This window comes from Zea mays, chromosome 6 (assembly GCF_902167145.1).
Source record: "Zea mays cultivar B73 chromosome 6, Zm-B73-REFERENCE-NAM-5.0, whole genome shotgun sequence".
Taxonomy (NCBI): Eukaryota; Viridiplantae; Streptophyta; class Magnoliopsida; order Poales; family Poaceae; genus Zea; species Zea mays.
The window spans coordinates 170525311-170538280 of record NC_050101.1 but is presented as its reverse complement, the minus strand read 5'-3'; the positions used below and the strand labels follow the sequence as shown (position 1 = coordinate 170538280).

Sequence of the window (12970 nt, the reverse complement as noted above, 5' to 3'; positions counted from 1 at the left end):
AGTCCATATGCAAGTCAAACGCTCTTGTAACCCACCTTAACAATTTGCTGGAGTTGTTTTATTGTGAAGTTGAAAAATCAAATCTGAAGTTTTTGAAGTAAAGCTCTCCCAAACACGCGGACACGCCTAAACACGCCTAAGATGAGAGAAATAGAAAAAAAATCAAATATAAAAACACGTGAAAACAACTAGTTTACATATCTGTATTATATTAGGATCTATTATAGACATTAAAAATAAAAATAATCCCTGGTTGCATCAATCTGATGTATGAATAAGTATTGTGCAATCTTAAAAAGAGTCGCGTGCTTCATTTTTTTTATTAGAACTGTGTATAAAAGGTGAAGTCGTGCAGTCTTTTATTAGGTGCACAATCAAAAAGTTTATCTTCTATGTTTGAAAAATAGCTTACCTGTTTCTGTATCACCACCACCAGAACATGAGGAGCTTTGAGAATTAAGAACCGAAAGTAAACACTGCCAACCACTCTTCCGTCTTCAACCCTTTGGCAACCAGCAAACAAATACCAGTACCGCTCCACTACTTGATTGCCGCCTCACTGGCACCGCTGGTCCGCTCCCAGTTCCAGTGACACTGCACCAGACCACCCGGCTCCAGCGAGATCCAGACCCAAAACCTCACCTCGCAGCCAACCTCTGCTCGGAGGGGAAGGGAAGGGAAGGGAAGCAATGGCGGCCAACGGAGGCGGGTACCGGGCGGAGGACGACTACGACTACCTCTTCAAGGTGGTGCTCATCGGCGACTCCGGCGTCGGCAAGTCCAACCTCCTCTCCCGCTTCACCAAGAACGAGTTCAGCCTCGAGTCCAAGTCCACCATCGGCGTCGAGTTCGCCACCCGCAGTCTCCAGGTCGACGGCAAGGTCATCAAGGCCCAGATTTGGGACACCGCCGGCCAGGAGAGGTACCCTCTGATCTGCTCCGAACGTGCTCGCTTCGTGTCCGTGATGCATTGCTGTAGATTTGCTCCCTACTTTCTTGGGAGCCTCCTATGCTTGATCTTGCGAGGTTGCCTTACTGTTTGGTCGCGGTCGCTTATTTACTAGCTCTCTTGCTTGTTTAGGGAGCTAAATTTTGTAGGGCTATTTTGGCATTTGCCACGATTGGTGATCTAGAGGTGATTTCCCTATATGCTGATACTACCGCGAGTAAATTCGCTAAGAAATTCCCCAGCGTCGGCAAGTTTTTGTGAAAGACAGGATCTTAGGAGTGGCCAGTCACTTGTGTGGTTCACATGTCCCTTAGCTGTTTCTACTGGGTAGTAGATGGTGGGCAAATTTTGATCTTTTGGTGGTTGAGGTGTCGTTCCTGTCATACCTTGCTTGTTGGCAACTGCGCAGCAGCACGGGTAAATTTCGTTGTCCTCTGGTGTGTATCCGTTCTATTTGTGACTCTGTCTCCTTCCCATGCAAAATAGGGGCTACATAGGTTGTCATATTTTGGAACTATGTTATCAAGAGATCTCACCGCAAACTTGATGCCAAGTGCTCACTGTTGAGAATCAGAAAGTTTAGACAACTAGATGAGTTTGGCAGTTTGCTGCTGCTAACTGAAATCAGCCACGCTAAACTAAATGTTTTGTCCGACATTTTACTTTGGCCAAGTCTGTAGAACAATGTATCAACATCTAGGATACCAAATAAATGCACGACATATTTCGTGGTGGTTTTAGTGATCTTGAAATGCTCTAAATGATGGTGTCTTTTTCTATAAACTTGGTCAAAGATAAGTTTGCCTTAGGACAAAATTAAAACAACCTGCATTTTGACTTTTGAAAGCAGGAGAAGTTGAGGGTTAATAGTAATACTCCAGAATTGTATATTTTCATAATTGTCTTGCCTCGACTTCGGATTTTCAGACAGGAGATGCCAATGAACAAATTTGCTGCTTTGTGATATTTCATTTCTATACCATAAGCGAACACGCAGTTACACAGTTCATTTATAAGCAAACAGCCTCATGTGTTTTGTTTGATGGCGTTTGGAAGGTACAAATTAGCCTGTATCCCTTCCCCCAAACCACAATGTTAGTTGTACTGATTATAAATCGGAAGTGGTATAAGTGGCTATTTGCTTTTACCTTTTTTCAATTAGTTTAGCATCTCATAAGCTGTTTGAGATGATTAGATGTCACCCAGCTAGTAAATCAGGAATTGTTTTCTTCTTTTTGTGCCATAACTTTGTTTGGACAAACCAGCTCAGGATAGCCCCTGCCAGAGGTTGGTTATCAATACTAGATCCAGGGTTTGTGTGTTTTTCGGAACCCTTAATGGAGCTATGGACATACTATTTGGAACTACAGTTAACCATGTTGCCAAATATATCGATCACTACCTATAACTATCTGCAAAAACTCTGAATCTATCCACATCTGTTTTTTTTTTTGTGGATTCGCAACTCATGCTGGTTTACCTCTCTCCTAGGAGATTAACGTTGGGCCTGTTCCCAGCTGCTGCGCTTCACCTCTTACCAAACACTATTACTTGAGTAGTTGAGTTGGAAAAGCAGCTACTGCTTCAGATTATACCTGCAGAAAACACGCTAACATGTGTTATCTCATTTGCAGAACCATCTCAAGAAGATAGAAAAGGAAAGATAGTATCCACCCCTCTCATTGTTTTATGCTGGTTTTTTCAGGTACCGTGCAATCACAAGTGCCTATTACCGAGGAGCCGTAGGGGCACTGCTTGTCTACGATGTCACCCGTCGCGCCACGTTCGACAACGTGGGCCGTTGGCTGAGGGAGCTCAGAGACCACACCGACCAGAGCATCGTCGTGATGCTGGTCGGCAACAAGTCCGATCTCCGGCACCTGGTGGCCGTCTCGACTGACGACGCCAAGGAGTTCGCCGAGGCCGAGTCCATGTACTTCATGGAGACGTCCGCCCTCGACGCCACCAACGTGGACAGCTCCTTCTCGGAGGTGCTGACCCAGATATACCAGATCGTGAGCAAGAAGACGGTGGAGGCCTCCGAGGAGGGGGCGGCCGCCCCTGGCAAGGGGGAGAAGATAAACGTCAAGGATGACGTTTCTGCGATGAAGAGGGTTGGGTGCTGCTCAAACTAAGGCGAATAGCCGGATACGAACTGTTTGTTCGATTGTCTTTCTGTGGATGCTGAGGGTTAGAGGACCGTTGAGAGAGACTATCAGCTTAAATTATTTATTATCAGCTCTGAATTCGTGGTTCTGTCAAATTCAATCATTTTTTTGTGTTCTTGCCTCCTACTGCTATATTTTTTTAATGAACTGAAGAATTTGCCAACCAATCTTTCTGTGTGTACTAAGTACTAACAGAAGAACACGAACCCTTTCTATAAACTACTACATCCATGCAAGTTACGAAACAGTTTATACGTGCAACCAATTTAGAGAAGTTCCATCTCTGCGCCGAATTGTGCTCGGCTCACCTACAGCTTCATCTGGCTATACACTGACGACGACGCAGTAGCAGCGCCCGTTCATCCAGGACCAGACTGAATCAGCGGCCCCGGATCAGCTGCGCGCACACGAGGAACAGCGACGCCGGGACGCCGAGCAGCATCACCGCCAGCAAGCCGGCGCCGAGCCCCGGGCGCGCGTTCACGAGGAGCGCCTCGAGAAGGCCGACCGCGCCGCGCACGCCGACCACGTAGCTCCCGTGGTGCCGCCGCTCCAGCTCCGTCCACCCGGTCGGCGGCAGCGGGATGCCGGCGTCGTCGGCGTCAAGAATGCCGTCCTCCTCCGACGACTCCGCCCGCGCCTCGCGGATGCGCCGCCGCAGCGTCGCCATGTCCTCGTCCACCAGCCGGCCGCCCTCGGAGGAGGGAGAAGAGCCGCCGTCGGCGCCCCACGCGTCGCGCCGCCCGGCGCCGAGGAGCACGGCCCTGTTCGCGCCGGCGCGACGTGGCAGCCGAATGGGATTGGGAGGTGGCCCCAAGAAACTGCTCGTGGAGATGAAGTGACTAGGGCCTGAGCCACCAATAGCTCTAGCTCGGGTTGCTGCTGCCGGTGCCATAGCCATTACCTGCTCCTGCTGCTGCTGCTGGTGCCGTCGCCTACACTGGAACGTACGAGCCGAGACGAGAGGGTCTGGTGTGCCAAATGCGAGGTGCCACGTCCCACCGTCGTGCGCGGCGCGTGATATATATACGGCGACGCCCGGCGCCGGGAACAGCTTGGACAGGGACAGGGACAGGGACAGGGACGGGGAAGTGTAGCGTAGCGGGATTTGCGCGCGTGATTGCGCGAAGGGAAAACGTGGGGAGAAGGGCAAAGGATCTGTCGACAGCCGTGTGCGGGCCGCGTCCGGCGTCCATCGCGTTCGTTTAGCCCGCCTGCGTTCTCATGCGTGCTCACTGGCCACGGCCCACGGCTGCCGGCGCGGACGGGACGTGCACGGGCCTGCGCCCCTTTTCGGTTTCTATAAACAGTACTGTATATATAAACAGAAGCTTCCTACCTCCTCGCTTTCAACGTGCCTTTATCGCAGCTGCGCAGACGAACAAGCATGACAAATTTATCGGCAAGGCGTCGCTGTCTTGCACGGCTGATCTCAAGTCTTTCGACTCTTTTGAACGTTTCGAGTTTTGGATTTTGATTGCTTACTTAGTCCAAATGGAATTCAAAGGATGGCAACTGAATTTGGAGACGCGTCTTGCATTCAATTTAGGGCCCATTCGATTATTCAGGAATCTACTCTAGAAAAAATTTCAGTTGGAATAATTGTATAATTTGTAGTATAACAAGTCATCTGAAATAGTTCCTAGTCTTATTCTAGCCTAACTGAACGAGGTCTTATGGTGACAACTGGGTGTCGCTTTCCTTTCCACAAGTCAACTGGCGCGCGCCAGCGCGCGTTTAGCTTTTTTTTATATTATATATTTTTATCGAACCAAAGCAAACGATTTTATATACATAACATGAGAATATGTTGTAGTAACTGATGAGTTTATAGATGGTTATATTACATGATAATACATAGATATTATATATAGCATATCGAGGGTAAGGTTTGCTTAGAATATGTTGTAGCAACTGATGAGTTTATAGATGGTTATATTATATGACAATACATAAATATTATATATAGTATATCGAGGGTAAGGTTTGCTTCATAGAAGAAGGCACATAATATTTACAAACAAAATAGTGAGGAATATGCTTCATTTGTTGAAGTTTGGGCGTGATGTTCAGAAGTATTCCTGCATCTAATAATGGTAGGATATTTCAATCATAGATAAAGTTTTAGTCTATTTGAAGTTGTAGCTGCATTGTTTACCTTACTGTGTTGTACACAACGTCTACTCTTGTTGATTCTTAGGGTCTTGTTTGATCCTGGATGAATGTAGGATGAAAATTTAGCTGCATAGTATAGCGAATGTACTAATGGAAGTAGTACTATATGACGAGATGAGAACTATAGACCTTTTTGTAGGTGATTCAAGCATTGTTGCAGGAGCTCTATTTTTATTAGCATCAAGAGGGTTTGTCTGTGCAATAGTTAAATTATTTGTAAAAGAGTAAAAGGGAAATTAAGAACAGTTGGTAAAGTTTTTTGAAAAAAAAACCATCGTATATTAAAAATATTCAAAAAAGATATCCTATTTCATTTTTTCTTTCAAGTGTTGGTGTAGAACATGGTGGGTTGTTTCCTTCATATCAAATATCAAATAGACTTACCTCAGGTTTATCCTTTGCTGGAGAATAGGTTAGCTTTCGACTCACCTGAGGATGAATGAAACATCTGTCATTAAATGGAAGTTTAAGAATGAAAAGGTATTTAATAAGCATGATTTAACTTAAACTTGAGAGTCCGCCGTAGAAAGTCTAGACATGACTGTAGAGGGAGATTGAGCAGTTGTTGTTATCAGTTTATTTTTGGTTGGATCGGGAGGAAGGTGCACATCATATTTTTCTTGAACTCTTGGTAGTGATGTCATTCTTCCATATGATGCTACAATTCCTTTTATGAGCAATGCTTTTTCTAGAAATCTGTATGATTGGTTGTTGAACACTACAATGAATGTGTATTTTCGTGAAACGATTGCTGTAATTTCAAGTGGGATAGCTGATGCATCTGGAAATGATGCAACAACCATTGGACATGGTTTCCCAATAATTGTCCTCGCAACAGTGTCGAAAGCAAATATTTCAGCTTCTGCAGTTCCATCTGATGCCTTGAAAGTGAGCTTGTACCTACAATGAAAAGTCGAGTAAGTAAATCGTTATATTTTTATGCTATATCTGAGAAACAATTAAAACTGGATTATAAGAAAACATATATATTCTGTTGTATGAAAAAGACCTGAAACAGTATTCTGTTGATCCACATGTGGAGCATTGACAGATGATAGGATCAATGCTTGTTTTGTTTGGGCAAGTATTGCAAGCAATATAATACCAAGTCTTGCCTTCAGGAATACTTGTAAGGGAAATGTGCCCTTGGGCAACTTCTATTAGTATTTTGGTGATTAGATGCCCAACACATATTTATTGAATCCTCATGTGCTAAATGTGTAAAAAGTGCAAATCAAGATACAAGGTATGTTTCTAGACTTAGTACATTGTTTTTGAGTACTAACATGTGTATCTAAGTGCTAGAAACAGTGCCGAGAAGAGAAGAAACAAATTGGAAGAGAGTTGGCTTTGTACAACTAACACCTGCTCGGGCCTGGCGCACCGGACTGTCCGGTGGCGCACCGGACAGTGTCCGATGCCCCAGGCGAGTCTCCGGTGAACTAGCTACTCTCGGGAATCAACGGAGTCGTACGACTATAATTCACCGGACTGTCCGGTGGTGCACCGGACTGTCCGGTGAGTCATCCACGGCGAACTCGTCAATCTCGGGAAAAGGAACAGGGCGACGTGGCTATAATTCACCGGACTGTCCAGTGGCATATCGGACTGTCCGGTGAGCCAACAGCGCCCGTGCCAACGGTCGTCCGCGCGATCAACGCGCGACACGTGGCTGCTCCAACAGTCGGCTGGTGCACCGGACTGTCCGGTGCGCCATCTGACCCGCGGGAGCAACGGTCGACTGTGCCCGATTTGGAAGGAAATCACGCACCGGACAAGCTACAGTAGCTGTCCGGTGGCGCACCGGACTGTCCGATGCATCACTCGACAGAAGGCAAGGATAGCCTTCCATGTTGATCTCCAACGGCTCCTAGCTGCCTTAGGGCTATAAAAGGGACCCCTAGGCGCATGGAGGAGAATAGGACTGGGCGTTCGGGTTTACCCGAAAATTCGGGTCGGGCTTTTCGGTTTTTTTAAATTTCGGGTTTTCAATAGTTGAACCCGTACTCGTACCCGAAATTTCGGGTACCCGCAATTTCGGGTACCCATAAATTCGGGTTTGGGTTTGTGTAAAATTCGGGTACCCGTTATTGCCTTTGACAAAATCACAAACTCAAATCACAAACTCAAATCACACTTGGTTGTTGCCTGTTGGTCCACTCGGGGCAATGCGTGTGCATGGCGGGCGCCTGGACGTTGGCCTGGACAGCGCCTTGGTGAGGCCGCGGTGCCTGGACGCTAGCGTCGTGTGAGCGCTGGCGACTGGCGTGCGACCGGCTGGACAGGTTACAGTTGTAGCCTGGGCGATGGCCGATGGGGGGCGCGCCGCAGCCGCCGCTGGTGCCGCGCCAGGGACAACCGTCGCTGGTGCCACGCCAGGGACTCAGGGACCGGACAAGGGAGACAGGACTCAGGGAGCTAGGGTTGGCTGGATTGGGAGGTTTCGATTTCGCAGTAGGCTGCCAACTGGGTCGTGGGCTGTGGAGCTAGCGCTCGGCCTGGCGCCTGGCGGCCTTCTAGTAGAATGGATATCGGGTAGAATGGGTACTTCGGGTACCGCAGGTTAGTACCCGATTAGGCCCAAACTTAGTTCGGGTATTCAGTTTCGTTACCCGCTGGAGCTATTTGGGTAACGGGCTTCGAGCTAAACGGGTATGGGTTCGGGTATTTCGGGTATAGGGCTTCGGGCTCGGGTTTTATGCTCAGGCCTAGAGGAGAACACCAAGCATTCTCTAAGCATACTAAGATATCCAGACTCCGCTCCCACGCATTTGATTCGTCGTGTTAGTGATTTAAGCTCCATTCGAGTTGTGAACTCCCCGTGTTATCATTTGAGCTCAAGTCTTCACTTGTGTGTGTGTGTGCTGCGGATTGAATCTTGTGTGTGTTGCTTTTCCCTTCCTTACTTCTATGTTTTTTTTGTGATCATCACTGTAAGGGCGAGAGGCTCCAAATTGTGGAGATTCCTCGCAAACGGGAAAATACTCTAAAAGAAAAGATCGTGGTATTCAAGTTGATCATCGGATCACTTGAAAGGGGTTGAGTGCAACCCTTGTCCATTGGAACGCCACAACGTAGAAGTAGGCAAGTGTTACTTGGCTGAACCACGGGATAAAAATCGCGTGTCTCTTGTGTTGCTTTCTCTGTGATTGTTTTGTTCACAAGAACTCGCCTCAAAGCTACTTATTCGAACTAACACTTTTATAACTAAGTTTTGTGGCTATTTAGTGTTTGATTTTATAGGATCACCTATTCACCCCCTAGGTGCTCTCAATTGGTATCGAAACCATACTCTTCATTCAAGGGACTAACCACCCGAAGAGATGGATCCTAAGGGAAAGGGGATGGTGGTCAACGATAAGGAAAAGGAGTCCCTCTTCAACGAGCCAAGGAACGACAAGCCCACTGACTCAGGTTCGAGTCACAGGAAGAGGGATGGGAATAAGAAGAGGCGCATCAAGAAAATCATCTACTATGACAGCGATGCCTCCTCTTCTTCACCAAGAGATGACGACGACGATGTCTCTTCGTCGAAAAAGAAAACGGTTAATCAAAACTACTCTTTTGACTATTCTCGTATTCCATACAATTCAAAGACTATTCTTTCTGGAGTCATAAAATACGTAGTCATTTATTTTCCCTCCATCCTAGTATCTGGTAGATTGTTGAAAACGGAATGCATTTTGATAGTACTGACAATCCTGATGTTATAAATGAGCAAATTCATAAGAATGCCCAAGCTACTACTATGTTGCTAGCATCTCTTTGCAGGGATGAGTACAATAAAGTGAGTTAGGGAGGTTCACAAGATATCACAACGCCAAATAGATCTGGGACACCCTCAAGATATCATATGAGGGAAATGATGCCACCATGATCACTAAGATGGAACTGGTAGAGGGTGAGCTAGGGAGGTTCGCAATGATCAGGGGAGAGGAGCTAACACAAATCTACAATAGGCTCAAGACCTTGGTCAACAAGATACGAAGCCACGGAAGCACAAGATGGACGGATCATGATGTCGTCCGACTCATGCTAAGGTCTTTTACTGTAATTGACCCCCATCTTGTCAATCTTATTCGTGAAAAATCCCAGGTACACCAAAATGACGCCCGAGGAGATCCTCAGAAAATTCGTGAGCGGGCGCATGATGGTGAAGGAGGCTCGATACGTGGACAATGCACTAAATGGTCCACTGTCCGTCTACGAGCCACAGCCTGTTGCTCTCAAAGCAACTAGCAGCAAGGAGACGCTACCAAGCAAGGTAGCACAAGTAGAGGCTGCTGGGCTAAATGAAGATGAGATAGTGCTTATCATCAAGCTCTTCAAAACCACACTCAAGGGACGCAAGGAGTACCCCAACAAGAATAGAACAAAGGGAAAATGCTCCTGGTTCAAATGCGGTAAGACTGGTCACATTATTGCTCAATATCCCGATAATGAGAATGACCAGGCATAAGAAAGACATGGGAAGAAGGAGAAAAATAATAATTACAGGAAGGCGAAGGGCGAGGCGCATCTAGGAAAAGAATGGGATTCTGACTGCTCTTCATCAGACTCCAACGACGAAGGACTTGCTGCCTCGGCCTTCGACAAGTCCTCACTCTTCCCCAACGAATGCCATACATGCCTTATGGCCAAGGAAAAGAAGGTACACATTCGAGACACTCCCAAGTACACTTCATCTAGTGATGAAGATTCTTCTGATGGTGAAGTAGACTACACTGACCTGTTTAGAGGACTAGATAGAGCTAAGGTAGAAAAATTAATGAATTAATTGATGCTCTAAATAAAAAGGATCGATTGTTAGAAAAGCAAGATGATATTTTATATGAGGAACATGACAAGTTTGTTAATGTTCAAAAATCTCTTGCTTTAGAAGTTAAAAGGAATGGAATGCTATCCTCTGAGTTATCTGCTTGCCATGAATCTGTCTCTAGTTTAAGGAGTTTAAATGATGAATTAAATGCTAAGCTAGAGGAAGTCAACAAAACTAGTTCATGTGTAGAGCATGTTGTTATTTGTAATAGATGTAAGGATTTTGATGTTGATGCTTGTGATGAACATCTTGCTTCTATTACTAAATTAAACAATGAGGTGGCAAGTCTTAATGCTCAACTTAAGACCTGCAAGTTGATTTTGATAAATTGAAATTTGCAAGGGATGCCTACACCGTTGGTAGACACCCCTCAATTAAGGATGGACTTGGTTTTCAAAAGAAAACCAAGAACTTGACGAGCCAAAGGACTCCCGTTCTCAACAAGGAGAAAGGGAAGGCCCCTATGGCTAATAGTCCCCAAAAGAATCATGCTTACATTTATGATAGAAAATTTACTAGGAATGCTCATAATGATAAATACTATGATCATGCTATGATTGCCTCTAGTTCAACTTTTGTTCATGGTAGAAGTAGGCCTAGGAGAAATCATGTTGTGTCTCATGCTCCTAAGAAAATGTGCAATGGACCGTCTACTATTTATCATGCTTGCAATACTTCGTTTGTTCTTTCATGTAAGAATGCTAAAGTAGTCGCTAGGAAGTTGGGATCCAAATGCAAGGGAGACAAGACTTGTATTTGGGTTCCAAAAGCTATTGTGACTAACCTTGCAGGACCCAACAAGTGTTGGGTACCTAAAACCCAAGCTTAAATTGCCTTGCAGGTTTATGCATCCGGGGGCTCAAGCTGGATTATCGACAGCGGATGCACAAACCACATGACGGGGGAGAAGAAGATGTTTACCTCCTACGTCAAGAACAAGGATTCCCAGGATACAATCATATTTGGAGATGGGAATCAAGGCAAGGTCAAAGGTTTGGGAAAGATAGCCATCACAAGCGAGCACTCCATTTCAAATGTATTTTTAGTAGAGTCACTAGGATACAACCTTTTGTCTGTAAGTCAATTGTGCCACATGGGTTACAATTGTTTGTTTACAAATGTTGATGTATCTGTCTTTAGAAGGAGTGATGGTTCATTAGCTTTTAAGGGTGTATTAGACGACAAGCTCTATTTAGTTGATTTTTCGAAAGAGAATGCTGATCTAGATGCATGCTTAATGGCTAAGACTAGTATGGGCTGGCTTTGGCATCGCCGTCTAGCACATGTTGGGATGAAGAACCTTCATAAACTTCTAAAGGGAGAACATGTGTTAGGAATAACCGATGTCTGTTTTGAGAAAGACAGACCTTGTGTAGCATGTCAGGCAGGGAAACAGGTGGGAAGCACTTATCATAGCAAGAACGTAATGACAACATCAAGACCACTGGAGCTTCTTCACATGGACCTCTTTGGACGCATTGCCTACCTCAGCATCGGGGGAAGTAAGTATGGTCTTGTAATTGTTGATGACTTTTCTCGCTTCACTGGGGTGTTGTTTTTGCAGGACAAATCAGAAACCCAAGGGACCCTAAAGCGCTTTCTAAAGCGGGCTCAAAACGAATTTGAGCTAAGGGTGAAAAAGATAAGGAGCGACAACGGGTCCAAGTTCAAGAATCTGCAAGTTGAGGAGTATCTTGAGGAGGAAGGCATCAAGCATGAGTTCTCCGCTCCCTATACACCACAGCAAAATGGTGTAGTAGAGAGGAAGAACAGGATGCTAATCGACATGGCGAGAACGATGCTTGGAGAGTTCAAGACACCCGAGCGGTTTTATTCGGAAGCTGTGAACACAGCCTGCCACGCCATAAACCGGCTCTATCTTCATCGCCTCCTCAAGAAGACCTCCTACGAACTCCTTACTGGTAACAAACCCAATGTCTCTTACTTTCATGTATTTGGGAGCAAATGCTACATTCTGGTGAAGAAAGGTAGACATTCTAAATTTGCTCCCAAGGCAGTAGAAGGGTTTTTACTAGGGTATGACTCAAATACAAAGGCGTATAGAATCTTCAACAAATCATCGGGATTGGTTGAAGTCTCTAGCGATGTTGTATTTGATGAGACTAATGGCTCTCCAAGAGAGCAAGTTGATCTTGATGACATAGATGAAGAATAAGTTCCGATAGCTGCAATGCGAACGATGGCGATAGGCGATGTGTGACCATAGGAACCACATGAAGAAGATCAACCATCTTCCTCTACGATGGTGCATCCCCCAACACAAGACGATGAACAGGTACCTCTAGAAGAAGGGCATGATCAAGGGGGAGCACAAGAAGATCAAGTGATGGAGGAAGAAGCACCATGGGTCCCTCCAACTCAAGTCCGAGCAACGATCCAAAGACATCACCCCGTCGATCAGATTCTGGGTAACATCAGCAAGGGAGCTCACGATTAGCTAATTTTTGTGAGCATTACTCATTTGTCTCTTCTATTGAGCCTTTCAGGGTAGAAGAGGCCTTGTAGGATCCATACTAGGTGTTGGCCATGCAGGAAGAGCTCAACAACTTCAAGAGAAATGAAGTCTAGAGCCTGGTGCCACGTCCAAAGCAAAATGTTGTGGGAACCAAGTGGGTGTTCCGCAACAAGCAAGACGAGCATAGGGTGGTGACAAGAAACCAGGCTCGACTTGTGGCAAAAGGTTATGCCCAAGTCGCAGGTTTGGATTTCGAGGAGACTTTTGCTCCTGTGGCTAGGTTAGAGTCTATTCGAATATTATTAGCCTATGCCGCTCACCACTCTTTTAGGCTGTTTCAAATGGACGTAAAGAGCGCTTTCCTCAACGGGCCAATCAAGGAG

The 12970-nt window shown here is 45.8% G+C and overlaps 2 protein-coding genes and 1 pseudogene across 2 annotated transcripts; 1 reads left to right on the top strand and 2 right to left on the bottom strand.

The window, feature by feature from the left end:
* The first annotated feature begins 516 nt into the window (after positions 1–516).
* Positions 517–3223, top strand: LOC100281941 (uncharacterized). The gene is made up of 2 exons (NM_001154859.2): positions 517–922; positions 2655–3223. Exons 1-2 carry the CDS (start codon positions 690–692, stop codon positions 3082–3084), a joined length of 663 nt encoding a protein of 220 aa, NP_001148331.2. The 5' UTR covers positions 517–689; the 3' UTR covers positions 3085–3223.
* Positions 3224–3306: 83 nt separating this feature from the next.
* Positions 3307–4111, bottom strand: LOC100275438 (uncharacterized). Its single transcript, NM_001149510.1, has one exon. The coding sequence runs from the start codon at positions 4016–4018 to the stop codon at positions 3497–3499; it is 522 nt and encodes a 173-aa protein (NP_001142982.1). The 5' UTR covers positions 4019–4111; the 3' UTR covers positions 3307–3496.
* Positions 4112–5297: 1186 nt separating this feature from the next.
* LOC103630611 (uncharacterized) lies at positions 5298–6179 on the bottom strand (annotated as a pseudogene).
* Positions 6180–12970: the final 6791 nt, after the last annotated feature.

Excerpts from the sequence above, each read along its gene's own strand:
- LOC100275438 (NM_001149510.1), bottom strand. The coding sequence starts at position 4,018 with ATGGCTATGGCACCGGCAGCAGCAACCCGAGCTAGAGCTATTGGTGGC.
- LOC100281941 (NM_001154859.2), top strand. The coding sequence starts at position 690 with ATGGCGGCCAACGGAGGCGGGTACCGGGCGGAGGACGACTACGACTAC. Across the intron at positions 923-2,654 it reads GACACCGCCGGCCAGGAGAG|GTACCGTGCAATCACAAGTG; the intron begins GTACCCTCTGAT and ends TGGTTTTTTCAG.